At 55.3% G+C, this 27465-nt stretch overlaps 2 protein-coding genes across 11 annotated transcripts in view; one reads left to right on the forward strand and one right to left on the reverse strand.

Moving 5' to 3' along the window:
* Window positions 1–17168, forward strand: part of EDC3 (enhancer of mRNA decapping 3) — a 59183-nt gene extending 42015 nt beyond the window's left edge. For both annotated transcript variants that reach the window (XM_036117756.2, XM_036117757.2), the window contains 3 exons: window positions 9450–9603; window positions 12038–12255; window positions 14697–17168. In XM_036117756.2, coding sequence (XP_035973649.1) covers window positions 9450–9603; window positions 12038–12255; window positions 14697–15031 — 707 coding nt within the window. In that variant the 3' untranslated portion in view covers window positions 15032–17168. The remainder of the gene's footprint in view (window positions 1–9449; window positions 9604–12037; window positions 12256–14696) is intronic.
* A 350-nt stretch (window positions 17169–17518) lies between these two features.
* Window positions 17519–27465, reverse strand: part of CLK3 (CDC like kinase 3) — a 29542-nt gene continuing 19595 nt past the window's right edge. For 8 of the 9 annotated variants that reach the window (XM_078079091.1, XM_036117749.2, XM_078079093.1 and 5 more), the window contains 11 exons: window positions 26836–27052; window positions 24979–25075; window positions 24636–24702; window positions 22193–22309; window positions 21322–21488; window positions 20088–20182; window positions 19873–20002; window positions 19544–19626; window positions 18990–19069; window positions 18680–18770; window positions 17519–18009 (listed from right to left, as the gene is read on the reverse strand). In XM_078079091.1, the coding sequence (XP_077935217.1) occupies window positions 17833–18009; window positions 18680–18770; window positions 18990–19069; window positions 19544–19626; window positions 19873–20002; window positions 20088–20182; window positions 21322–21488; window positions 22193–22309; window positions 24636–24702; window positions 24979–25075; window positions 26836–27052 (1321 nt within the window). In that variant the 3' untranslated portion in view covers window positions 17519–17832. Of the gene's footprint in view, window positions 18010–18679; window positions 18771–18989; window positions 19070–19543; window positions 19627–19872; window positions 20003–20087; window positions 20183–21321; window positions 21489–22192; window positions 22310–24635; window positions 24703–24978; window positions 25272–26803; window positions 27053–27465 lie in introns of all 9 variants that reach the window. The other variant, XM_078079094.1, reaches the window with a different exon arrangement.

The following is a 27465-nucleotide window of genomic DNA, read 5'->3' on the forward strand; positions in this document are numbered from 1 at the left end:
ACCACAAGAGCACAGAGCCTTGTGTGCGTATGCTATCCTTGTCCTATGCCATAGGGAACAGCTGAAGGATTCTGAAAATGACATGATCCCAATCTCTTTTAAGAAGACATAGAGTCTTTTTTTTTTTTTTTAATTCTATCTATCCATTTGACAGAGAGAAAAAACACAAACAGGCTGAGGGAGAGGGAGAAGCAGGCTCCTTGCAGAGCAGGGAGCCCGATGCGGGGCTCGATCCCAGGACCCTGGGACCACGACCTGAGCCGAAGGCAGATGCTTAACCGACTAAGCCACCCAACCCCAGGAAGATTCAGAGTCTTCAGGAAGACTGGTCTCATGATAGATTTCAGGGTGGAATGAGAGGAGAGAGACCAGAGTAGGAAGACTAGGTTCATACATAACTAATGTACCAGAGGTTTGGACTCCTTAAAGGAAAGGAAGACAAAGGTGTGAGAGAAGTGATGAAGGGAAATTTGATGGTAAAGCAGGTGGAAAAGAGAGTGGAGGATTCAAAGGCATTGAACCTGTGGGGCAGGAAGAATGGCACTGAGAGTCTAGTTGTCGTTAGATTGCCTGTCTGTAGCGGGCCAAGTCTGCATGGTTTTGTGATTTCCCTCCTGCGGTGCTTTGTGGCTGAGCTCGGAGAAAGCAAATAGTAGAGTTACCACACTGAGAGAGAGGTCAGGGAGTTATTAAAAGCTTCAATGAGGAGGCTTCTGTAGAGTCAGAGAATGGAGTTATGTAGCCAAATGGGGGCTACTGAGCCTGTTTCCTTATCTGTAAAGTGGAATAAAATTGTCAATTAAATGAGATCATGTGGAATAGCAGCTAGTACAATGCCCAGTTTATGATTGTTAGTCAGTTTTTGACTTCAAATATGAATTACAAAGGCTGCCTCAGTAAGGTTATTTCAAAGCATCTACATTTATAAAATTTATACTATGTGTGAGGCACCATTCTAGATCCTCTGGGTAAGTCATTGTCACCCCAGGGGCCTTACAGAGTAACCAAATGTTATAGAGTAATTTGTATTACTCTCTAATTAAATTATAGATGTGTATACAAGGTTTGGAGGTGGCAGCAAGGGGATGGTGGGAGTCTGGTTGAGGAGAAGCAACATAATTATGATCCGTGTCATAGTACTGAAAGTTCATTGGATATTTACAGTGTCACGGGGAACGATTCTAAGCACTTCATGTAGGTCACAATTTTCATGGTGCATCTGTGAGATTTCAGTGTTCTCCCCATTTTGTTATTATCCCCGTTTTGTTGGCGTTAAGTGATCCAGTAAGACTTTGAAATCAGGAATGACTTCAAAGTGTCTCGAATTCTTCATTTTCTGAGTGCTAATAAATTTTTCTTGGGTATATTAATTCAAGAACCCTTCCTATTGGGTAGAATTCCTATTTAACTTCCACCATTTGTTTTCCACTCTGTAGCCTCCTTCTGTCCTCAAGTGTTTAGAAGCCCAGATGGGAGGCAGTGGGGTGCTGTTGGTGCAGACAGTGAATCTCTGTGGTTGTCCCATTTGCTTTGCTTGAAGGGTGTTCCTTTGCCTCCATACTATCTGTCTGCTGAGATTTGGGGAGCAGCAAGTATATGAGGAGGATGACCTGAAGTAGAGGTTTTTGTTTTGTTTTGTTTTTTAAGTTTTTTTTTATTTATTTGACAGAGACACAGCGAGAGAGTAAACACAAGCAGGGCGGGTGGGAGAGGGAGAAGAAGGCTTCCCGCGGAGCAGGGAGCCCGATGCGGGGCTCGATCCCAGGACCCTGGGATCATGACCTGAGCCAAAGGCAGATGCTTAACGACTGAGCCACCCAGGCGCCCCTGAAGTAGAGTTACTGTTTACTGTCTTGAAAAAGGATCAAGTCCAAGTTTGAGTGAGGCACTCTCTTAAACATGCCCATTTCTCTTGGTAAAAGCAGTTCTGGTTCCTGCTCTGAAGGGGAGCTTCTGGTGAAGCCACAGTCGGTTTGTTCCTGCTGCTTTATGGCTTATCTCTTTACTCTTCCCACCTTGGCTAGCTAAATCTTTGAACTTTTTTTTTTTTTTAATTTATTTGACAGAGAGAGACACAGTGAGAGAGGGAACACAAGCAGGGGGAGTGGGAGAGGGAGAAGCAGGCTTCCCGCTGAGCAGGGAGCCCGATGCGGGACTCGATCCCAGGACCCTGGGATCATGACCTGAGCCGAAGGCAGACGCTTAACGACTGAGCCACCCAGGCGCCCCTAAATCTTTGAACTTAAGTGAGGATGTGTCTTGCTCTCAGGACAAGCTTGACATTCACGTTTGAGGCTGGCAGCTGTCTTCCACAGCTAGTGTTCCATTTCTGCCTCTGAGCTCTGGTTGCCTTCTTTTGCTTCTTGTCACCAAGAGTCCCTTAAGAAATATTCTGATGCTTTTAAGACCAGCAGTTTGCTTATCTCCTGAAGAACAGATAATCAGGAAATCTGCTTTGGGTTTGTATGTGTGTTCAACAGGAATTCAGGAAGAAATAAATCTTTGAGTTTAGAAGTGGCCATTGAAGAATTTTATCCTAAAGGTAGTGAGACCTCCTTCAGCAAATGTGCTCCTCAGAGCCACAGGGACACATCAGGAGGTAAATCCTAGGAGATGCTCTGGATCAGAACGCCTGCACTGACACACCTGTGCTGCAGCACGTGCCACTGTGACTTTTCATGGAACAGAGTTAAGGAACCTAGTTTCTGAAGTGAACCTAGTGTCTCTGCAGGCAGACTTTCTTGACAGTGACTTGGTTGATTTTAGGAACCTCAGGTTCTAATCAGATCGTCCAGTGCCAGGAGTTGAGGGAGTAGTCAGCCCTTTAATGTGGTGTCCTTCAGAGTTTCTGGGCCTGGATAATCAGGTGGGTACTTGTCATAGGCCTTGGCCTTTAGAGCCTTCTGAAGTCTGGGCCTGCCTACTACTCTAAGCCAGACTTCACATCAGCCTTGGGGCTCCAGCAGGGAATTTGCATCTGCACAGGTCATCCAGATTCCAGCTTGTGGAACTTTGTTCATGGTTCCTCCCCACTCCACCTGGAGTGCTCTCTCTCCCTCCTGTCCTGACTACAGTCCTGCCTGCCTTTCCAGGCATGGTTGAGAATTTGAACCTATTGCCTGCAGCTCCTGGTTGAGATTTTTTAATTTTTATTTATTTGTCAGAGAGAGAGCACAAGCAGGGGCAGCGGCAGAAGCAGAGGGAGAGGGAGAGGGAGAAGCAGGCTCCCCGCCAAGCAAGGAGCCCAATGGGGGACTCCATCCCAGGACCTGGGATCATGACCTGAGCCGAAGGCAGACGCTTCACCGACTGAGCCACCCAGGTGTCCTGCAGCTCCTGGTTTGAAATCTATACTTTACACGTGTGCTCAGGATAACAGTTTAGTGTATTTTCTGGTATTTGCACATATATATTTTCTGTTTTCAGCTAGGTTGTAAGACTGTGGGAAACAGGGTTTGTTTTTGTATTTTTTTACTTTACTCTCTTGTCTCCTGCCACTCCCCACCCTACCACTGGCTTGATGTGTTAGCTGGTCATCTTTGAAGGCACTTAACTCTCTCTTTTCTCCCCACAACTTATTTACTTATTTATTTTTAAATACTTTAGCCTTCTTTTTTTCCCTTAAAATTTTTATTTATTTATTTGAGAGAGAGAGGGAGAGAGTACAAGCGGTGGGGAGGGGCAGAAGGAGAGAGAGAAGCAGACTCCTTGCTGGGCCGGGAGCCCAACACTGGGCTCTATCCCAGGACCCTGAGATCAAGACCTAAATCATGACTTGAGCCAAAGGCAGAAGCTTAACCGACTGAGCCACCCAGGTTCCCCCCGCCAAAAAACTTTTTTATGTTGAACAATTTTACACTTTAAGTTGCTAGAATAGTATAATGAACATCATGCATTCTTCATTTAGATTCACCTATTAATATTTGCCACATTTACTTTATATTAACACAAGCGCATACCTGAACCACTTGAGATTTAGTTGCTCTCATTACATTTCGTTACATTACCCCTGCATACCTCCCTGTACATTCAGTAGGATGTTGCTTACAACCACACTGTAAGATTGCTCTCAGGAAACAGAGTTAACACAAAATATTATCTAATATACACTCCTTATCCACAGCTCTCCAGTTGTCCCAGTCGTGTCCTTTATAGCTGTATTTTTAGTCAACAGTTGTGCATTACATCATATGAGATGTAGTCGAGATACAGTTGTATCTCTTTTGTTTCCTTTAACCAGGAGAGTTCCCACAACTTTTGTCATCTCTTGTGATATTGACATTTATGAAGAGTCTAGGCCAGTTGATTTGCAGAATATCCCTTAGTTTTATTTACTGATTGTTCTTTTTTTTTTTTTTTAAGATTTATTTATTTATTAGAGAGAGAGAGCACACAGATGGAGAGGGAGAGGAAGAAGCAGACTCCCTGCTGAGCAGGGAACCCGATGCGGGACTTGATCCCAGGACTCTGGGATCATGACCCTAGGCAAAGGCCGACACTTAACCAGCTGAGCCACCCAGTGATTGTTCCTTTTGATTCATGTGATTTATGTTCCATGTGATTCATGTTAAACATTTTCCCCACGATTTTGGTGGGGCTCTGTCCTTTTCAGGGTATCACATCGTAAGAATATACAGTGTCAGTTTGTCTCACCATTGGGGCTGAGTTAATCACTTGGTGAGGTATCGTCCACCGGGTTTCTTCTTTGTAAGGATACTTCTCCCCTTCATAATTAATAAGCCATCTTGTCAGGAGGTCCTTTACCTCTTGAGTCCAAAGCTTGTTTCAGTGGAGCTTTAACCTGAAGGAATGAGGTCCAGGGTGGACAGGGGGTTTGTCTAGTTGTAAATGGGGGAGGGGAAAGAATCTGAAACATCTCACCCACACTTACCTTTGGTTACAGCTGGGCTCTTACCCAGCTGCAGAATGGAACTTGCTGAGGCAGTTTTACAGGTTTCCTTCCCATTCTTTCATTAATTCCACACACATTTATGTAGACCCGACCAGGCCCTGTGCTGACAGTGAGGGCACCGTGAAGAACAGGCTAGCGCAGTGAGCAAGACAGACTCGGTCACTGCCTTCATGGAGCTTGCAGTCTGGCAAAGTGGATAGTCCAAAACGAAAAAACAGTTATTTACAAGTTGTGTTCAGTACAGTGAAGAAAATAAGCAGCCTGCTGAGACTGAGGGATATTTAAGAAGAGGGGGAGAAGAAGAATGAGGGACTTCTTTAAGAAAAATGAGGGACCAGCTATGAGTGTGGGTAGAATATTGGAAGAGAGAAAAGAGTCCCAGGAGAGGGGACATGCTTCCTGAGGCCAGAAGGGACTTGGAATATGTTTAGGAACCAGAAGGCAGCCAAGGTGCCTTGGAGCATGGTGGGAGTTGGGGTCCAAGGTAAAGGGGGTGAAGTAAACAGGGGCCAGATCTTGGAGGCCTTGTGGGCCCTAATAAAGAGTATTGAGTATTTAGGCTTCTTGTAACAAATCCTTCTTTCAGAGATACAGTTGACACCAAATTTCATTTTGTGTAGCTTTCATGTAAATCTACAGGGGCTCTCTTATACAGTGTGGGTCTGAGGGTGTGAATTTACTGGTTTATACTCCTGAAAAGAACCTGTGTGTTTAACTATAGAGAACACACTGATGGCTACCAGAGGGGAGGAGGGCCAGGGGTGGGGTGGGGATATGGGTGAAATAGGTGATGGGGATTAAGGAGTACACTTGCTGTGATGAGCACTGGGTGATTAAATAAGAACTTAACCAAACCAGGGCGCCTGGGTGGCTCAGTTGGTTAAGCGACTGCCTTCGGCTCAGGTCATGATCCTGGAGTCCCGGGATCGAGTCCCGCGTCAGGCTCCCTGCTCAGCAGAGAGTCTGCTTCTCCCTCTGACCCTCCTCCCTCTCATGCTCTCTGTCTCTCATTCTCTCTCTCGCAAATAAATAAAAAAAATCTTTAAAAAAAAAAAAAAAAAGAACTTAACCAAACCAAACCAGTGTGATATCCCCCCACAGTTGTGTGATCCCCACAGAATGGAATCAGAATTCATAGCCCTGGAGAAATCACATGCCCTCATTGAGGCATTGAGCCTTCAGTGAGCTGTGCTCCTCATTGGTAACACATGGGGCGCACACAGCCTTTCTCACTAAAGGGCCATGTCAGTGTGAGGACTGAGTTTAGATCTGAGCTGACACTTTGTTGTGGGAGTCTTGTCACACAACCAAAAGGCTGGGAGGTTTGAAGGACAGGGAGGGATGTACATGCAGAAGCTGCTGGAGAAGGTTTGGACATGGTGCTTGAGGGTGTGAGAACGAGGCTGAGGCCTTAAGTCGTATGTACTGGAAGGAGCCTGTGGAAGTGAGACAGACCTGACGAAGGGGAGGCCGCAGCAGGCACTGTGGTGGCTGGCCTGTGAGGTGGCAGGGCCCTGGCCTCATGCTGTGGAGTGAGCTGTCTGGGGAGGAGTCTGGTCTCCCAGCCTGTACAGAGTGTGCTTAAGCTGTTTTCCTGGATACCCTGAGGTTAATCAGATCCTGCGATGTGCTCTGCTTGTCACGAACTGGCTGTAATTATATCTCCCTTTCTTGTTTCACCGACAGCTGTAAAATACATAGTGAGAGAAACCCTACCAACTGATTTTACTGCCTTGGTTCCAGAACAATAAAGATCCACCTGCCAGCCCAAACATAATTAGGCTTGGCTCATGTTCAGGCTTTGGCAATGTTATTGTTTGCCATTTACACGCTATGTTCTTGGTTCCCTTCCTTTGGAGTTTATTTTATTCCCTCTGCCTGTTTCTGATAAGCCAGTCTGACTGGTGGTGGGACTTTATGTGTAAATGTTGAAAAGGAACATTTTGTGGTGCTTGCACATTCCTCTCGGAGAAACTGAGTAGGGTACTGCAGGGTCCTAGGCCCTGTAACTGGCAGACTGAGGAGAAGGGATCCCGGCCTTGTCTTGCCCTAGGCTACAAAGTGTGCCAGTTCATCAGCAGTGTTCCCACCATCAGTGAGCTCCCCGCTGGAGCAGCCAGCCAGCCAGGGTGTGGGCTCTACTCTCCTCTCCCTGTACTGTGAGTTTTGTACCTTTCAGGACTGTGAGAAGAAAATGCTCAGCCTGCCTCCAGAGAGCCCTCGGCATGGGGGAGGGAGGTGCCGTGTACCTACAGCACAAGACGTAGACCCACAAAGAATGCGTGATTTGTAGGGTGACATGCTCAGGACTCCCTACCTTGATCCGTTTCAGAGTCAACAGAAAGCAAATAAATGGGTGAAGAAATGCACAGGGTCAAGGGGAAGCTCTCTCTTGCGTGACTTTGCAGGTAAAGAGGGTGTTTGAAGTAGACATGACTTGTCTGACAGGTTTAAGGTTGTTGGTGGCTTAGGACTCCTGAGAATTCCTTTGGCTTTTCACACTGCTATCAGTGATTCCTAATTAGTTCTGATAATATGTGCGTGCCTGGAGCAGGCCATAAAAATGGCTGTTTTAATCAGCTGTTGACATGCAAGGTCAGGCTGCAGCCTCCAGCACTGGCACTTAGGACTGACATTTCAGAAAGAGAGAAGAGACCATCCATGTTCCTAATGGCAGTGTTTGTGCCAAGGCCGGGATAGGACTCAGGCAGGTAGAAGGCTTCAGTTAACCAACAGGATAACATTAATTTTGATGTGTAGACATCTCTTATTGTCATTACTACATTAAGTTATTATTTCGCCTTCCTTTGAGAGGATACATATATACCTTAGTGCTTTGGGTTCAGTCTTTGTGCTTGGATTCCTGTTGTTCAAATGTACCGCCATAGCCTCGTTCTGTGTGATTTTAAGAGTCTGTGGAGGCAGGGCTGGATATCTGATAGAACTTCAAGAAATTATTTCTGAAATGATCAGGGAGGAAGACAAGTTTTTCTAGACAGGGCTTTGCAACCAATAGGATAGATGATGAACTTCCTGAAAACTTCTACCATAGAGTTAGGCCAGACCAGAAATAGCACTAGGTTTGCATCATTTGTATGTTTGAGTACTTGATGAGAACTCACCTCTGTTGATAAATGTAGCTGAAGCAAGTTGAGGAGATGGGGGCCAAAGAAGTAAAGGGTTTATTTCCCTGCTTGGAGGAGTTTACAGTATAGATGAAGACACAGGATCTGAAAAGTCATCTGATGCAGCCAGACAAAACTAGTTACATGCAGTCCCACGACGACTTGCTAATTGGAATCTGTATGTGCTGGTCTGTCAGCCAGTGAGGCCCAATGGGGATCTTCGGCAAAGGTCTGCACCCTTGGGGCCAGGCCAGTGGCTTGTAGTATTTGTAAGATGGCAGTGGTTGTCAAGACGAGCTGCTCATTACAGATCACAGTTTTTTACTTTGGCGTTTCTTTCCTGTCCTGGTTTTCTGGGCCCTGAAATGGCACCTGGTATGTTGGTGCTAATGCAGGTAAGACTCTTTCAAGTGTCTCAGCTGCTGCAGACTTTGGCCTTATAAACCAAGTATTTTCCATGCTCTACTTTCAGTGATTCTCCCTAACCTTTATAGAGTTCCTTTCTTTATGGCAAATGTTCAAGATTCTTCTGAGTAGGTTGCTTTCCATGTACTCTTGCCCTGAGGTTTGAGTATTAGGTTACATTCGCCCCAAATGTGGGGAGAAAATGACAAATTATTTGAAAAAACAAGTTGCTCATTAAATTTCTTAAGCAAAGAGGAAGGGCTAAGTAGAAGGAGGAGAAGAGGAAGTGGGGAGCAGATGGGATGAGCAAGTCATCCAGCCGAGACCTGGGACAGCACAGCGGGGGCAGAGGGTCTAGAGGCTTGGCATCTGTTCCACTTGTGGGGAAGGAGGAGTCTGCTCGCGAGGACAGTCCCACTGCCAGGGGTGCCATTCCCCCCACTCGGGGAAAAGCCTCTTCTCCTCTGACGTGGCGCACAGGCTGCTGTTCGCAGGCTGTGCCAGCCCTTCCCTGTAATAACCTGAGAGATGCGGGTAGCTTTGGCTTCTGTGGTCTGAAGCTGAACTGTTACGAGGGGGGCGCCTGGGTGGCTCAGTCGGTTATCGGCTCAGGTCGTGATCCCAGGGGCCTGGGATGGAGACCCGTGTCGGGCTCCCTGCTCCGCGGGGAGTCTGCTCATCCCTCTCCCTCTGCTCCTCCCCCTGCTCCTGCTCGTGGGTGCCTGCATGCACGTGCTCTCTCTCTCTCTCAAATCTTAAAGAATCAAGTGCTAAGACAGCTTAAGCTTGTCCCTGCTCTTTGGGACCGGGCACAAGTTGTTACTTCCCCACCCGCTACTCTGGGGGCTCCGTGGTACACCTCCGTCCCACATTAGGCCGACAGGCCAGGGGAGGGCCAGTCTCAGAGTCTTGGCTTTCACAGAATCCTGGCTCAAGTACAAACATTTGTGGATCTGGTTTCCTGTAATCACTTTCCCTTTCTCTCTTCACCTCCTTTTGAACTGCAGACTCTGGCCTGGTTGTCCCAAGTGTTTCCTATGAACTGCATAAAAAGCTGTTGTCTGTGGCTGAGAAGCACGGGTTGACTCTGGAGCGGAGACTGGAGATGACAGGAGTGTGCGCCAGCCAGATGGCCCTGACCCTGCTCGGAGGACCCAACAGGTAAACTCCTCCAGACTGGCGGGGGCTACGCGTGGGGAGGTGCTGCTCTGCTGGAGGAGTTTGTCAGTGTGCGTCCCTCTGTGAAGTCCCTTTCCTGGGTGCTCTGAGGGTTTTGTTTGCCCCTCTTACCCACCTCCCGGAAGTCCTCATTCTTCTCTCAGCAACCCGCCCTTTGACCCTTTCTTTCCTGATAACAGCTGGCTTTGACACTCCTGCTGGCTACCAGAGGCCTGCCTTCTAAGAGCCTTCAGAGACTCAGCCTTTGGCACTTGTCCTTCACTCAGAGATCAACCCCGAGTTCCATACCTGAGAACTTCTAGAACCACCCAGTGGGAGAGCTGGAGTTTGGTGCCTTCCTACCTGCCCTCTGGGCCCATATGTCAAAAGCAGTGCTTAATTTTATTTGTGGTCATTTACTGATATCATGTGCCAATCCTTGTGCTAGGATGAGGGACACAAAGAAGAATAAAATACTACACCTGCCCTCTGGAAGGCTAGTGAGGTCTCCAGAAAGTACATTGCGGTGGTAGAGGAAACAGAGGATCGTCCGGGAAGCCGCAGTAGCATCCAAGCGGAGTCCTGCGGAGGAGGGGGGATTAACAGAGGCCAGCAGGCAGGGCGAGGAGTCCGGGTCTGAGTAGCCTGTGCCGAGGTCGGACAGAACAGAGCCCGTGGTCGTGGCTGGGATCTGTGAAGTCATTCTCTGGGACTGGGAAGTAGGGCTTTGCAACAGCTTTGCGGTAGGGAGCTGAGCTGCTGACGGGATTTCAGAAACAGCAGTGTGGGGGCAGGGTGTGAATGTCCTCACCCCATCACGTTGCCCTCTAGCCAGCTTCTTGGGGCTAGTTGTCCTTGGACCTGGCTTTTCTCGCTGCCTCTGACCTCTCAGAAGGGCCATCTCCTGCAGCTCCTTTGAGAAGGATCACCACAGCTAGTAATCTGCTTCATGTGGGTCCAGTACCATGCAGTTTGTCACTGTGCTTTCACAGCTGTGTTTAATTTGGTCCTCATGACTTCACCTTGAAGGTAAATAGTAGCCTGGTGTTTGAGGATGAGCAAGCTAAGGCTCAGCAGAAAGGCTTGGCCACGTTGGCGCTGCTGGTACGTAGTGGAGCCAGGTCTCCCATCCAGATAGGTCTGTTTCCAGGGTCTGGACCCTGCCCTCTGCTGTCGGCTGTGTGATGCCAGGGTCTGCTTTGAGTCCTCCGATGGGGCATGCCTCTGTGAGAGGAAGAGTCTTCAGTTACAGACATGGGTGAGTCAGAAGCCACAGCTCAGGTGTCTGTCTGAAGGGAGAAGTGCTCATCGTATTTCCTTAACATGCAGACGTAGTGCGGGAAATGAATGGTTTGGTATATATGCAGAGTACATTGCTAAATTCCCCCAAATGTATTTGGAGCACAGGGGCTTCCTCTCTGGAACAGCATCTGTCATCTGCCTCCCTTTGGGAGACTAGTAAGTGACTGTCATTGCTAAGGAGGGACCTAAGCCCGTTTCTTGCTGTCCATCTCCCCCTGCCTTCCACCCTGGAGGCAGACCGCACTGCCTGTGAGTTGGGAACAGCTCCAGAGTTAATCTTCCAAACCTCCTTACCTATGGCTCAGCTTTGGATGGCAGGATCTGGAAATGACTTCGTCAGGAAGTGGATATCCAAGGGAGCTGCCAGTGTAGGAGACCAGGAAGCCCCTAGCCTGCTGCCTCCTCTGTGACCTGAGCTGTAACGGGTCAGGCCCTGTTCTAAGTACTATATGTGCGTTGATCCACACAGCATCCTGTGGAAGATCCCGTTAGTATCTAGTGTTGCCCTTATTTCGCTTACTGGCAGCTCAGTAAAGAGAACTTGGCCTGGCACCTGATGGAGGACGATTTAGAACGGCCCCGTTTGGTCCTCGCTGTGAGTTTCTTAGGAGTTGAGCCAGAGTAATCCTGGAAGAGGTGAGCCTTGAGCTGGATTTCAAAGAAAAGGTGGGTCAGAGTTTTACAAGTGAAGGGCTTTCTGGGCAGGGGACAGACATCCTCTGAGGAGAAGCAAGAAAGCCTTACAAGAATAGCAGAGAGTGAGGCCAGAGAAGAAGAGCCAGGAGGGCTGTCGAGGTGGAGAAGCCTCTTTGCTAATCAGAGTTTGGACCTCACAGGTCCCACAGAAGAGTTACGTGTTTCTGGTCAGAGAGCAGTGTTCTGGCAACAGTGTTCTATGGAATGAGATCTGGGTGAACTGCCTAGTGAGAGGACCCAGCAGATGAAGTGACACTGGGGTGTGGGACCGTGGGAATGCCACCCTGTAGTCCTGGAGTTCGGTGGCTTTTCACCCCCTCTGGGACCTGGGGCTGCCAAGAACTTGGAGAGCGACAGGTGCTGAGAGATACTCGTCTGGTTTAGGGTGTAGGGATTGGCAGGTCTGCAGCTGATAATACTAATTTACCTTCTGTTCCAGGTTGAATCCCAAAAATGTTCACCAGAGGCCCACAGTGGCCCTGCTGTGTGGCCCCCATGTGAAAGGGGCTCAGGGGATCAGCTGTGGAAGGCACCTGGCTAACCATGATGTCCAGGTCATCCTCTTCCTGCCCAACTTTGTCAAGATGCTGGAGTCCATCACCAACGAGCTCTCTCTCTTCAGCAAGACCCAAGGCCAACAAGTATCTAACCTCAAAGGTGAGTGCTTGCGTAGGGCTGGGCTAGGGCCTCGGCCTCCTCCCTCCTCACGTAGTTTGATGGTCTGATGCTGCTGCCCAGTGGTGACAGGTGGAACATCACAGATGTAAGGCGTGCTCTGCCTGTTAGGAGTCTTTGTACACAAAGGAAATACTTTGGGTGTTGACTTGCTTACTTCCCATCCCGTCGCTGTCCTCCCTCTCCCACTACTCAGATGGAGAGCTGGGGACCCACTTGTTCACTTTACAAACATTTACGGAACAGGCACTACTCCTGACACTGAGGATGTGGCAGTAGACTTTTTTTTTTTAATTCATGCTTCATTCTACTTAGGACATTGGACAAAGAGACAAATAAGTAACCTTTCTATTAGGCCAGATAGTGGTATTACAGAGACAAAGTAGGGAAGGGAGCTAGAGACGGAGGGTTGGAGGGTTGCGTAAGGAGTAGCAGACTTAGACGTTTCAGGGTCAGGTGGTGAAGGGCCTGTGGATCGCTGTAAGGGTTTGCACTTTTACCCTAGCTGAGATGGAGAGCCACTGGAGGAATAAGTAGCAGGAAGGTAGAATTCAGCTCAGATTCCAAATGACCCTCCAGCTGCTCTTTGGGAGTAGACTAGAGGTCTACAAAGAGAGGTGTTAAGAGGCTGTCGTGCGAAACCAGAAGGAGATGCTGGTGGCTGTGTGCAAGCCCCGATGATCTCAGCCAGCTGGTGGTAGTGGGAGAGGAGGTGAAGGGGGGTTAGTTTCTAAGTTAGTTTTGGAGCTAGAGGCTGCAGATTGGATGTAAGGGATGTGACGGGGAAGGGTTAAGAACGACTGCAAGGTGTTTGGCCTGAGTGACCAGAAGGATGGAGGTGCCATCCTGAGATGGGAAGACTTGTGGGAGGAGGTTTGGGGAGGAAGGTGCCTGTTGGATATGCAGGTGGAAATGTTGACTGACACAGATGAGTCCGCAGGTAGGTGAAGGGGTCAAGCCTGGAGTGCCGAGTGTGTAGGTGGGAATGAGCCCTAACGAGCCTGGATAAGCTATCTTCTAGGAAGAGGTAGGGAAGTTGTTAAGTCTGAGTTCTTTGTTTAGAAGTCAGGGAGTTGAGAGAGCAGCTCAGGAGACAGGGAGGAAGAAGGAAAAGCAGGAGAGCCTGGCACCTGGAAGGCAAGTGAAGACGGGGGTGTGGTGCGGTCAGCTCTGCCAGCAAGCCGCTCTAGGTTAGGCTCAGATGAAGGCTGAGAATCGACCACTGGATCTTGCTGTGTGGAAGCCCCTGATGATTTCAACCAGAGCAATTTTAAGTGGGGTAGGGTGGAGGGGACAAGGTGATTGGAGTGGGTTTTAGTGAGAGTGGGGGAGGAGAAGAGAGAAGAAATATGAAGAAAGGGCCTTGCCAGGGGTCAGATGGCAAGTTGGGGCCAGACCCTGGACCAGAACCTCAGTCTCCTCTCAGGCCAGGCTCCTGTGTGCACGTGGAAAGTAAGACCCCGTTTTTACTCTTGAAAGCCTACTGGTCCCCGGCAACATCCCCCCACCCCCTTGTCCTGGTGGTCTGTTCTAAGTAAGGAAGCCCTGAGTCCCTAATTGAGAAATATCATTACTGTAGCCAGGAGGTGGGTCTGCTCTGGGTTCCCCCGCTTGAGATCTGTAACATGAAGCCTTGTTTTAGGCAATTCTTCCTCTGGCTACCTAAAAGCTTTCTGATTTCAATTCCAAGAGCCAAGTCTGAGGATGCTGACCTTGAATTTGGTCTGATTTCTCCTATTCTCAAATTATTCTCTTAGGCTGGTCAAGACTTACATAGTTGTTGAGACATCTCTTCTTATGCTGTCCCTCCCAGAGGCTTGGTTTGAGCAGAGAAACTTTTTTAAGTGCCTGGAGAAGTGATCGGTTCCCTCCCTATCCCTAAGATTGGGCTGTAAGGAGAGCCCATTTTCATGAGATGGGGTGGGGGCGCGGGGCAGGATGCAGCAAGACCAGGCTGGCTCCGGTTGGGTGAGGAGGCTAATCCAAGGCTCTGGTCTGCTTGCAGTTCTTGGGCCACTCAGCACATGGCCGTCAGCCCATTTCTGCTGGGCTCTGGGAAGGGCTCCCTGGGAGGGCTGACTCGGCAGTCGGCTCCCCCTTCTCAGAGCTCATAATGTACCCAGGGTGTCAGTCGGACGTGCATCTGCTGCGCCCGGAGACGACCTGCACGGCAGCAGCACGGCGCTTCGGCCTGGGGGCTCCACGAGGATGGTGGTCCATCGGGCTGACACGTCCTTAGTCTCTGGTACCCAGTCCAGCCTTGGAAGTCCTGGGGCCTGGCCCAGCCTTGAGAAAGCCAGCCTGTGGCGGGGCCTCGGAGTGGTGTCAGAACAAGACCCTCTTGGGGTCATCTGGGTTCTAGTCCCCACCCGGGCTGCTCTCTGCTTATAGCGATTCCCATGTGGTGCTCTTTCCACCCGCAGATCTGCCCTCTAGCCCCGTGGACCTGGTGATCAACTGCCTGGACTGCCCCGAGAATGCCTTCCTGCGGGACCAGCCTTGGTACAAGGCAGCGGTGGCCTGGGCCAACCGGAACCGGGCGCCGGTGCTCAGCATCGACCCGCCCGTGCATGAAGGCGAACAGGGTATCGACGCCAAGTGGTCGCTGGCTCTGGGCCTGCCTCTGCCGCTGGGGGAGCGCGCGGGCCGCATCTACCTGTGTGACATCGGCCTCCCCCAGCAGGTGTTCCAGGAGGTGGGCATCAGCTACCACTCACCCTTTGGCTGCAAGTTCGTCATTCCATTGCACTCTGCCTAGAGGGGCTCTGGGCGAGTTGGACCCTGCAGTCCCCTGCTGCTCCGGACACACTGAACTTGACAACGAACGCCTTAAGGATGTGAAGCTTCATGGACCTTGTTAAAGTTTTTCGCTTTTGGATTTGTTACTTCTGTGAGAGAACAGATCATATTTAAAAATGACCTGTCACCTGCCCGTAGCCGAGGAAGGCTTTCCCACTGGGTGTCCTGGGTGGGCGGCAGGCTGAGTGGCTCTCGGCATCTCTACACGTGGCCCCCTGCGTGGCTGGGTGGGGCTTTGTTTACAGACTTAGGCAGCTCACGGACCGAGTTTTCAGGTTTACAGTCACTGGGGCCTGGGCAAGCACCTTGCGGGGTGGGGCGGGTCCTGTTTGGGGGCCTGTTCTTGCTATGGCTCCGTGTCCTCTGCCCCCCGCACCCCCCCTCCGGGCAGCCTTTCTCCTGATCATGTCGAACTGGCTGCGCTGCAGCTGCCCGCCAGAGGGCAGACTTGCACTCCGTTCATTCTGAGGGCTTTGAGGAGGCCTTCCCAGAGCCCCACAAGTTGATTTGGGGACTTTGGACCCTTTCTCCTGAGCTGATGCAAGTTTTATGCTGGGAGTTTTTTCAAGGGTCCTTCTTCCTTTCCACTCCATCACTCTGAGAGGCAGGGAAGGGGGTGGCATCAGGATGGTTTTACTGTATTGGGATTTTATACTGTTTTTCTGTTTTCAGCATAGGTAGTACGAGACTATGTTACTATAGAACCACAGTGCCCATCTTGCCAGCAGTGCCCCCAGCCCCATACCCTCTCTGGCTGGGGGCAGAGCCTTTGCCTAGTCTGGGGCCAGAGCCCTCAGGGTGCAGCTTTAATGTTCAGTATTGGGGAGGTCCCTGGGGGAGCCTGGTGCTGAGCCAGAAGAGGCTCCCTGGTGCTTCTGTCTTAGGCCACCACTACCCCGCTCCCACCTCCTTGCCTGCCTCTATACCCCCTTTCTTCTGCCCCGTCTCTTTCCCCTGAAACGGTCTTTTGCAGCTGTCGTCCCAGAGCAGGGCGCATGTCCCTCCCCTGTCTGGGCCCCACCCCAGTTCTTACAACGTCTGGGCTTTGACCCTTTATGGTTGTCCACTCTAGATGAGTACGCTTGGGGCCAGCACCCTATCTCAAAAGATGCCAAAATGAGGCTAGTTCTAGATGAGCCAGCTGGCGGGGCTCAGCCATAGGAACATACTGCTGCTCAGATCCTAAGGCAGGAAAGCCCTTGGACCTCATAGGCTTAGGCCCTGGAGGCTGGTATCAGAACAGGAGCCATGCCCTGGAGTCCCTGGCAGGGGCCCTTGCAAAAAGTTCATGCTTTAAAGCCTTTTTCAGGCCTTCAGGCTTACTTTCTGCTCTCTGCCCACCCGCTCTGGTTAAGGGGGTGAGTGGGAGGGCTCACCAAGGATCATGGACACAGGGTAGGCCCTGCCACCATGGGCTTCAGGCTACTTAACGCTTTTCTTATAGGAACATAGCCAGGAGCAGATGAGGCAGGGCAGAGGGCTGGTCCCTCCTTTCCTCCCATCCTCCCTCAAATGTTAAATTGTCTCCAGCAGTGGGAGGAGGCCAGAGACTGTGAGCCTTGTTGTGTATATCCTCCCTGAGCCTCTGCTCACTCTCAGGGCCAAGAAGCTCCCAAGAAGGAGCCCTCTCTTTAGAGGCAGGGTCATAGTCTGCGGAGCAGTGCTGGATTATAGGCATTTTAGTAAGCAACCATTAAACAGTTTCTGGGTGCCTGCCTGTTCATGCAGTAAGGTCCCCTGCTTGGGTACGGTGGAAGAGGAGCTTGAGGAGCCCTGGCTCAGCAGACTCTGATTGATCCGGTAAGTTGCAGTGGCCCTGGGGGTGAGGGCCTTGTTGAGGGGCCACTGGGAGGTTGTGCCCAAGCCTGTCTTCTCTCTGGGTGGCTCTGGAGCCTCTTCCTGCCCTTAGCCTGGGCCTTCCCCGGTCCTATTAAAGATCAGCATGATTCCTCTGCCTTCAGCTCTTTTCAGAGGCATCCTGCCCCCCCTCCCCCCGCCCAGTCCCCAGGGGGCCCCAGTCAGGTGGTCAGGACCATCACCCATGCAGCTCTTGGGGAACCAAAAACCAGCACTTAAAATAAAGCTGAATGACAAGAGTCCTGGGCTCTAGTAAATTGTTGTGTGGGCCGCAGTGAGGGGCTGCCCCCCAGCCCCAGGAGCCCAGCTTGGTCGGCTCACGGTCGCCAGCCTTTAGTCGGCCACAGTTGGGCAGCTACAGCCTGAAGTGGCAGCTGGTGATGGGGCCAGGAGGAGAGAGTAGCTGCTGCCTGGCTAGGCCCGGTCGGCCCTTTGCCTTCGATTCCGTGGGGCCGAGGGGAACCGGTGCCTCCCAGCAGGCCCGCCACCTCCAGGCTCTTCTCTGGGGCCCAGAGGGACACCTGGCTTCTGTCTTGTCACTGGCTAGCCCTTCCGTGCCAGCCCAGTTCACACTTAGCTCTCCACAAGCTGAACTGCTAAGAAAGACTTTATTAATAATGTAGGGGGAGGGGAAGGCAAGGAGCCTGGAGACGGACACACCGGTACCAGGGGTTACAAACAGTAAGAAACACTTTATTATAACTTTACAACATATAAATAGCTTGGGTCAAATCTGTGCTTTCTGGCAGCTGGGCATCAAGTCTCGTCCCCTGCAGGCTCCGGCCTTCCTTCACATTGCACTGTTCGCTGGGTGGCTCTGGCCCTGAGGCCTGGCGGTGGAGGTTGGAGAAAAGGCCGGGCAGCCCAGTCCCGCGCTCCAGCTCGTGGGGTGGCCTACGCCTGTCATCTGCTTGGGTTGCGGCTGGTGTGGAAGGACCGCTCCTCAGGGGTCAGGCCAGCAAAGAAGGGGTGCAGCAGGGCCTCCGCCAGTGTGATGCGCTGGGCAGGGTCAAATTCTAACATCCTCCTCATCAGGTCAAACAGCTGCACGTGCTCCAAGGAGTCCTGGAGCATGTAACTCTGCTCAGGGACACAAGGTGCCTCAGTGTGATGGCAGGGTCGTGGGAAGCCACAGCAGATCCCTGTGCCTCTGGGAAGCCTTGCTGCAATGGGTTGAGGAGGCAGTGCTGCCTCCCTGGAGGACTACTTCCGCCCTCCTGGACAGTGAGCCGCTCCTTTCCTTTCATGCCTGCGTAGAGCGTTTGGCTCTCAACTTGTCAGGCTACTGGGTAGTCTTGCTGGCTCGGTGCCTCTGCCCCTGCATGCAAAGTCCTGACAGGTGGGTAGAATCACCTCTGCAGAGTTCACTTGTCCGGGCACCAAATGCAGTTGACAGAGGCTCTCTGGCCATGTCTATGTCTTCCCTCCCCCTCACCTCAGTCCTGCCTAGTTCTTCCCAAAACTGAGAGAAGAGGGGAACAGGAAGCAGCAGGGTCTCTGACATCTGGCTCTTCTGGTGTTCCCCCATTACATCCATAGCCACCCTGTGGGGAAGGGGTGGGGCTCAGGGCCCCTCAGGGGCGGTCTGCAAGCAGCCCCACGGCCGGCACCCAGCAGCCTCGGGTGCGGCCTCCCACAGAGCCGGAGCGAGGAGGCAGCTTTTAGCTGCCCGGCCTGTGTCTGCTGTGTGTCTGCCCAGTGCCTGGGGTCTCCTTGGCATGAGTTGAGCTGGGGGAAGCCAGAAACTGACCTTCAGAGGTTTGCAGTTCTCCTTCACATACCGGCCATCAGAGCTGTTCTCATCCCAAACCAGGCCCCCTTTGTAGAAATATTTCTGTTTCCTGAAAGCAAAGGAAAGGAAGGGGTCAAGTGGTAGGGGTGGCAGGGGGCGACGCGTCTTGGGTGGGGGCTGGGGGGCAGACAGCGGCAGTCTGGGGAATGGCCGCGAAGCCAGGTGGGGGAACCCGGCTGGCCTGGTGCAGCAGGGCGGGAAGGTCTGGGCAAGTGGTCTGCTAGGTCACTCAGAGTAGGGGACAGAGGGCGCCACCAGGGCTCCTTACCTGGTACGGTGGATCATGTGCGATGGGATGGGCCCTAGGATCTTCTCCATCATCACCAAATGTTCTCGGTTTTCATGGGTCTATTGGAATGGCAGGGGTAGGGCAAGCAGGCGTCAGTACCAGCCTCTGCCCCCTCAAAAAAGTAAGGGACACTCCTTGCCCCCGAGAGATGTGAACCCACCAGTGAACAGTAGTCCCAGCCTCTGACCTAGTGGCAGCCTGCCAGCCTGTTCGCTCAAGGTCAAGTACACGCTCCCTAACCTCTAGGGTGGACTTGCCCATCACCGCACCTCTCTCTCCACTGACTTCCCTTACTCTTCCCAGAACGTGCCCCGCCCCGGCCCCTCTCTCTGCCCTCCCTCAGGCCGTGCCCCCTGCCTCCAATGCTCGCGCCTCCTGCCCTGAGCGCCCCACTGCCCCGACCTCAGGAGCCCGAGTGGTCCCAGCGTGCTGCCCAAGGGGGGGCGGTCACAGGGTTCCCCACGCCAGCCCCTGCAGCCCGCCCGAGGAGCGGCGCTCAGGCGAGCCGTGTGCTGCGGGAGGCTCGGCCTTACCTGGAAGAGCGTGAAGCCCCGGTAGTACTCGAAGAGAATGCAGCCAATGCTCCAGACGTCGCACGGCTGTGCCCAGCCCAGCTCTGAAAGCCAACGTGGGGGGAGACCGTGAGACTCAGCCCTGGGCTCCCAGCCCAGACGTCAAAGGACAGCTGCCGCTCTGGCGAGGCGGGGTTCTTGCCCAAACCCCAACAGAAGACCCTTTCTGCATACGGCCAAGTGAGCCACCACAGTGACACCGGCCCCTGGGGGCGGGCGCATCCCTGCCTCTAGCCCTACCCTCCCGACAGCGGTCCGCTTTATCGGGTGGTGGCTCTCCAGTCACTCACCAAGGATCACCTCAGGTGGGCGATAGTGACGGGTGGCCACAATGGTCGTGTGATGCTCGTGGTCAAAGGTAGCACTGCCGAAGTCAGCTACCCGGATGCTGGTGTTCTTCACCGACTTCTCCTCACAGCTCTGACAGGCAAGGAAACCAGGTCGGGAGTCTGGCCCGGCGGGGCACCCACCCCAGAGCGCGGCCCTGCCCTCTCCCGGCCCGTACCTTGTGCTCATTGTAGAGGGTTTCAAACTCCGAGTTCACAAACAAGATGTTCTCTGGCTTCAAGTCTGTGTGGGTCAGCTGGTTTTCGTGTAGAACTGGGGAAGCAGGAAGGACAGAAGCAGAACCTTGAGCACCCCGGCTGCTTCTCAGGCCCCTCCGCCAGCGCTGGGCCGGATTTCACCTCTACAGCTGGCCTGCCGGTGACCCTCGCACCCCCAACCTCTGCAGGGGGCCCGGGGAGCAGAGCGGCCTCTCGCGTTCTCGGTGGTTGGGGCCCTGGCCGGGTCTGATACTTTACAAGAGGGGCAGGGGACGCTTTTCCCATTTAGAAAACCTCCCCAAGCCTCTCCCCGAGGCTGCAGCATCAGCCTGGGGCGGCTCCCTCTCCCCAGCACCAGCTACATTATGTGCGGGTCGGGGGCAAAATGAAAATGCAGGTCCCCTTACTCAAAAGTTTCAAAGAACGTTAAGATGGCAACAACAGAACACTGAACTAAAATAACCACAGGGCCACCCCTGAAGCCAGCCCTGCCTCTTCCCATCCCCCAGCCTGGAAGGAGACCTCTACCTTTCTCCTCCAGTCCCTGCCCCACCACTGGCGGCACCCGGCCGCCACTTAGCACCTTCTGGCTCCAGGCTCCCAGCTGGTGGTCAAGACCGTCCCCGCGGTGTGACGCACCTCTCCCCAACAACGGGCCCTCTCTTCCTCAGAGTGAGTTTCAGCACATGCCGGGGTGTGGGCCCTCACTGAGCCGCTCCCCTCGCTGGGAGTGCTCGTCCCTGCCCCCTCCATCTGTGCGGACCCCGGACAGCCTAGCTCTAGGCCTATCTACCTCCTCTCCAAGGAGCCTCTGCCCTGCACGGTGGCACGTGCACCTCCGAACGAGGCTCCCAAAGGCCGGCAGGCAGATGGGAAGGGACTGTCGGACGGAGGGTGTGTGCGTGGGCAGCGCCCGGGGCTGGGATCTACCAGTCAGCCTTCGACCTTTCCACCCTCTGCGGGACGGCGAGAGGCGACGGCGAGCTGGGCAGATTCTGGAGCGCTCTCTCCTTTCTTTCTGAGTGCCCGAGGCATAGGCGGGCTCAGGCGTCCCTGGAGGCGACCGAAGCCTCTCCCTCCTCCCAGAGAGTCCTCCCTGAAGGCCTTTCAGCCCAAGGGGCCCCGGGGCCTCTCGGGCCGGGCACGATGGTCGGCAGCTGGTGTGAACGGGGGAGTGGCGGCGCGCACACTTACACCGGAGGGCGTGGCAGAGCTGGTAGGCCATGTGCCGGACGTGCGGCAGGGGGTAAGGCTGGAAGTTATTCTCCTTCAGGAACTCAAAGGTGTTCTTGCCCAGGAGCTCAAAGGCGATGCACATGTGACCGTGGAAGTTGAACCAGTCAGACATCAAGACACACAGGCTAGAAGAGAATGATGGGGGGGTGGGGGTGGGGCTCAGTGTCTGCTGGGGGGCTGGCTCCCCGCCCCTCCCTCAGGTGAAGCCGGTCCCCGCTCCCGGGCCCCTGGGTCACATGTGCTCATGAAGAAAGACCATCAGTTACAGACATAAAAGCACGTCTGCCATCAGAGGTCACCCAGATCAGCTCAGGGCGAGGACTAAACCTCCTACTGCCACAGGGTCCTGCCCCATCGACTTATGACATGGCCATAATCCTTGCACCTCAGAAAGAGATGAAATTGTGCCTTCCTTTCTCCAGCTCCCGGAACTGAGCTTCCCGAGCCTGCAGGGCTCGGCACGGGGCTGGCGGGAGAGGAACTGCTCAGCGCGCGCGTGAGCCCCAGCAGCTTCGGGGCTGCGTCTTGTCTGAGCCCCGCCGTAAGCCACGAGGCCCCTATTTACAGAAGCGGGCCTGGGAGGCGGCCTCAGCGCGCACCGCACAACGGCTGGGGTGGAGCCCGCACTGCAACCCGAAGGCTCCTCTGGCACGGCCCTCTGGGCCAGCTGCCCCGGCTCTGGGCCCGGCCGCCCGGCCCTGCGCGTCGGGAGAAGGCCTGGCGCCAACCAGGTGAGAGCACACGGCTCCGCCAGGGGGTCTAGGCAGTTGGGGCCGGAGCGGACGCCGTCCCCACGGAGAGCTTCCCTCTGCTTCCCTGTGACACTCACAACTTGTTCTCTTTGTCCTTCTCCTTGATTTTTTTGAGAACGTTGATTTCTAGCCGGGCAGCCTCCCGGTACTTGCCCACGTTGCGGATGATCTTCAGGGCAACCTGAGACTTCCCTCTGGGATCCGGGAAGGAAGCAGAGGTTCTCAGGAGAAGTGCCCCTGCCCTTCTCCCCCCACCCTCCACCCCAATCTGGCAACTCCTGGCAAACACCACTCAGGACTCCAGAACAGGACCTGCTCTGCCGAGCGCAGACAGCTGACCCCCAGCCTGCCCCCAGACGACGCCACACCTCCCGTCCCGGCAGCAGGCTCCCCTGGCATCTCTGAGTTAGCGCGCCGGGGCCAGCCTGGGCTTATCTGATGCCAGCCACTGCCAGCTCCCGGGAGAGTGCGCAGAGGGGTGGACGCCTAGCCCGCCGGCAGCACCGGCACCAGCTCACTCAGTAACCCGACCTACAGGCCAGTCAGCCCTGACCCTGGCCACGCCATCCCAGCCAGAACCTTCTCGCAGCACCTCTTGACGTTCCTAAAGCACATCTCCAGGTCTGGGCAAACAGCGCCCCCTGGGGTGGGGGTTCCAGGATGGGACGAAGCCTTGGTAAGAGGGTAAGGGTGCCAGCAATAGGGTCTTCTCGCTGGGAGTCCCCGGGGCGCTCCCTTTACTCCACTTCCTCTGGCCCCCCCCAGCCTGCCTACCAACCAGCCACAGCACGTATCACAGACCGCGAGCGCCAGGAGGCCCCTTCGGTGTCTAGTGCGGATTTTAAGAATTCCTGGCTCTGCGCTTCCCATCCGCCAGCCCCGCCCCATAGGCCACCCGCAGGATGCCAGCAGAGCAGGGGACGTGCTCAGGTTCGACCGCCAGGCCCGGCGGCTATCGGGAAGGGCCAGCCAGACTTCAGAAGCCCGGTGGGGAACTAGACTGAGACACCCCTGGCCCATAAGGATGCGGCCCCTTGAGACCTCTGGGAGGCTGGCCTTGGTGCCCAAGGAAAAGGCTCACAGGCCCCAGGGCAGAGGCATCTTCTGGAGAATACCCTTTTTCTTTCCCTCTCCCATTTTCCCAGATTTTCAGGGCTGGGAAAGACCTCAGAGGAAAGGCCACCTGCTCCAGGCTCCCTCAATGGCATTCTGATCTTCAACACAGGGAGCTCGTCACTCCCATAGGCAGTCGCCACCAGGGTTGGATGGCTCTGAGGATCAGGCCCTTTTGCCAAGGTGAAATTTACTCCCTCATAACCACCCCTCTGGCCAACTCCCTTTGGACCCCCTAAATGTCCCCCGAGCCTTGTGCCTGCCCCTCAGTGACTTCAGAGGCTCACTGCCCCTCCAGCTACTCAGGGGCACGGCCCAGAGAGCTTAGCTGCCCCCGCATGTCACAGCTCGCAGATCTGCCTCCTGTCCCTCTGGTCCCAGTGCGGTCTACACGTCCCCATGCCCACTGGCCCCAGCCCTAACCTGGCGGGCCACACTGGGTCTGAGGGGTGGGAACTGGGAGCCCAGGGAGGTTTCCTGTCAGTCACTGTCACTACCTTATATGGAGGCCACAGGGCTAGCTGGATGGCTAGGTCCAACTGTCCTGAGCACCCCGTACGGTGGTACTTGGCGCCAGCACTCAACACCTGGGGGGTATGGGTCAGATCTCTTCACCTCTAACACAGTGGAAAGGTCGTGATGGGCGGCACGTGGCTCAAATGACACAGCAAGGACACGAGCACCTGGTAGCTAAAGCACCAGACCAATGAGAGTGCCATCAGAAGAGGGAGGCAGCGGGCTCCCAGGAGGCAGCCTTCCAGCCTAAGGCAGAGGCGCACGAGTTCTGGTCTGGAGGAATGGCGAGGGGACAAGAGCGTTTCACCATGTAGCCTGGAAGGCAGCAAGGGTCCCCAGAAGCACCCAAACACACACAGAGCCCTGTTCTACCTGCGCACACTCAGAGGGACCCGCAATCAAGCCTGGCCACGTGGGAGAAGGCGGCGGCCGGCTAGGTCAAAGAACCCGAGTCCCGTTCCTCTCAACCGGGCCGCGCACAGCCTCTCAGGCAGACCTCCCGAGCGGGGCAGGGGGGCTCGGGCTTGGTCTGGGCTCAGCACTATTCCGAACCCCCTCCCAGGCCCAACCCGCCACGAGATGGCAGGAAGCGGACCCGGACCACTGAAGAGCCGGGGCCTCGGCTGTGTGCCCGACGGCCGCCACCACAGCCCCGGGGGGCTGAGGGGCTGCCAGGGCAGCGCCCCTCACGGGCCAGCAGTCCGTGGGCAGGGAGGCCACACGCCTGCGGAGCCCCGGCAATTTCTCCCTATTTCAGGGGATCAGCAGAAGCCCAACGTGCCCAGGCCAGCACCCTGCTATGGCGCGACCCTTCGGAAAGCCACGGGAGAGGCTCTGACGCGCACCGCCCTCAGGAACCGCAGGCTGGCTCTGCCCAGGAGGACCGCTCACCTGGCGTGGTCCAAGCACTCCACCACCTTGCCGAACGTGCCTTCGCCCAGGTTCCCCACGATCTCATCTAGGAGAGAAAAGAAGCAGGGCATGAGGGCCTGGAGGGCAGAGGGCCGGCAGCTCCTGCAAGTTCACAGCATTCAAATTCTCAAAAACAAAAAAGGTTTCTTTCTCACGGCTACGCTCTTAAAAACAGAAGTTGCTAGCGTCTGTGTCATTCAGGCAATTACTGGTGGCCCCGCTAAGGCGCCACGCGCACTAGAGGCCCCTCCGGGCAGGAGAGGTCTCGTCTAACAAGGGGGGAGAAAGTAGAGAGGTAAAGTTTTACGAAAGGTGGCTGTACATCGCTCTTGGAGCCAATCGCCGATCCGGCACACCAGGTGGCCCTCCTTGTCATCTTCCACACTCCGGCTGCTGCGCTTACTGCTCTGTTGGCTTCTCTGCATGCACCGCCCCCCGAAACGCCATCCGACCAATCGCATGGTAGGCGGTTCCGATTGACAGATTGAGGTGTCAGTCAAAGGCAGAGGTGGAGACGGTGAGGAGCCGGTGGGTTGGTTGGTTGGATTTTCCAGATCCCAGCATTTCATAAGGCACACAGCATATATAACGATAGGGATATTGCAAGGGACACGTCAAGACACAAACTGACTTCAAAAACAGAAAAGTAAAAACAGCTACAGGTATGTAAAGAAAACTCGGACATTATCTAAGAGAAGGGCGCTGCAAACGCTCAGAAAGACGACCAAGCCTCCGCTGCCGAGGGGCCGGGCGGCGCCAAGAGCCCCGGGCCCCGGCTCCCTTCGCCACCGAGGGTCCCCCTCCCGGGCCCTCCCGGGATGGCTCCAGCCAGCGTGAAGACGCAGCGAGAACGGCGCAAGAAGGTGGCTGGCTCAGCCTGGGTCCGCTCGTCCGCAACGGCCAGAGGCCGCTCTGGCTTCAGCTGCACAACGCCCGGCCGGCCCTCGCCTGCCTCAGCTCGCACACGCAGCCCTGCGCAGGCCCGACAGCGGCCACTCGGAGCCAAGCCGCCACCTGCCCCCACACGGGCCTCCGTGGCCACACGTCCCGTCACCACCAGAAACGGCCTTCCGCCGGCGGCCCTCGTGCCGCCAGCCTCGAGCAGGCCGGGCGACCCTCCTACCACGACGGCCCCCACGGGCCCCACGCCAGCTTCTGCCCTGGCCTCGGCGCCCACGATCTCACAGGCCGGGCCATCCCGCGCCTCCTGACGACAGAGGGCACCCGGAAGAGAAGAAGCGGGGCCACAGACCTGCACTGCCATCCTGCAGCAGTGTGTGGCGGCGTGCACAGAGGCCACCGGGCCGTGCTGGGCCGCCCGCGGTCAACCCTCAAGCCGTGGCCGCTCAAGGAAGTCACAGGAAAGCTGAGCAGAAGAGAAGCCTGGGCCCTGCACCGGTCCCGCCGCCACTCCTCAGGGGCCTCCTGGCCGGCGGGAGGCAAGAGGGATGGGGAGAGAGGAGAAGACGGCACGCGACCCGACAGACACACGAGGGGCCCGAGCGCGGCGCGGCAGAGATCCGGACCGCCTCCATGCTCCCGACACGGCCAGGCCCCGCTCCCGGCGTGTGGCCGGCCACCGCACAAGGCCTGGGGCTGCGGGCCTTTCTGCCATCCGTCCACGCGCCCCGGCACACGGGCGGCCTGTCCCCGTTGTCTTGACCGCCCCTCACGGGAAGAGGCGAGGCTGCAGAGGGCCCGGCTGGAGGTCAGCGGTCAGAGGGGGAAGCTCCCGGTCTGAGCTGACTGACAGGCCGCCCCTACCCGTGGCACTCCAGCCAGCGCCCGCGACTGCGGGCCATCTCCGGGTGGGACGGACCGGGCCACGCAGCTCCAGACCACATACCAGCAACCCTATCGGGTTCCCCAAGTGTCCCCGGCCACGCGCACCACGTGGCCCGGGCCCGGAGCAGCGTGGAGACACAGACAGGCCGGGGGGCCAGCCGGCGCCGGAACCAGAGCCTCTCTCGCCGCCGCCGCCAACGGCCAGAAGACGGAGGGGCCGGGCCCCCCGCTCAGCCCTGCGCCTGGACCAGACGACACAGACACACACACATGCACGCACACCCAGTGCGCGTGCGCGGGGCTGGCAGTACTCACCCAGAGCAGCCAGCCTGAGAGAAGGCTAGAAAGGACGGGGCCCTGGAGCCCCAGCCAGCGCACTGTGGCCACCACTCACCGAGGAGGCGCTGCTACAAGACCTGGTGCGGCGTTTGCGGCAGTGGTGGGCGTGCCTGCGGGCCCGGTACGGCTCCCTCTCCCGCGAGCGCCGGCGATGGTGGGACCGGGAAGACCCGTAGCAGTCCTCGCCGAACGACGGGCTCCGCTCTTCACACCGGTACGTGTCGCTGTCACGGCGCTCCCGGTACCTCCTCTGGTAGGGCAGGCGGTCGTGGCTGCCGGGAGGCGGGTGAGGACACTGGTAAGGTGGGGACCTTCCTCCCACTAGCCTGGGTCTCGCTTCTGGGCAAAAGGGGTGTGGTGAGGCCCCACAAAGAGCTCAGAGGGCGGCCTGCTGGAGCGGAGGCATGGGGGGGTTGGAGCGCGTGCATGAAGTCCCGCCTCCGGAACCCGGGCAGCTGGCAGCACCCCTCCAGGGCAGGAGGCTCAGCACCGGGCCTCAGAGGGTCCCAGCGCCCCAGAGCTCCCTGTGGCTGCTAACACAGGACGAGGGGCCGAGCTCCGGAAAGGACAGAGGCTGCGTTCTCAACCCCACCGAGGGAGGCTCAGAAGTCAGCAGGGGCGATGCCGGCCTAGAGTCTGGAGAAGGAAGACTCAGGGACAGAGAAAGGGGCAGCAGGACGGCAGC

This window comes from Halichoerus grypus, chromosome 8 (assembly GCF_964656455.1).
Source record: "Halichoerus grypus chromosome 8, mHalGry1.hap1.1, whole genome shotgun sequence".
Lineage (NCBI taxonomy): Eukaryota > Metazoa > Chordata > Mammalia > Carnivora > Phocidae > Halichoerus > Halichoerus grypus.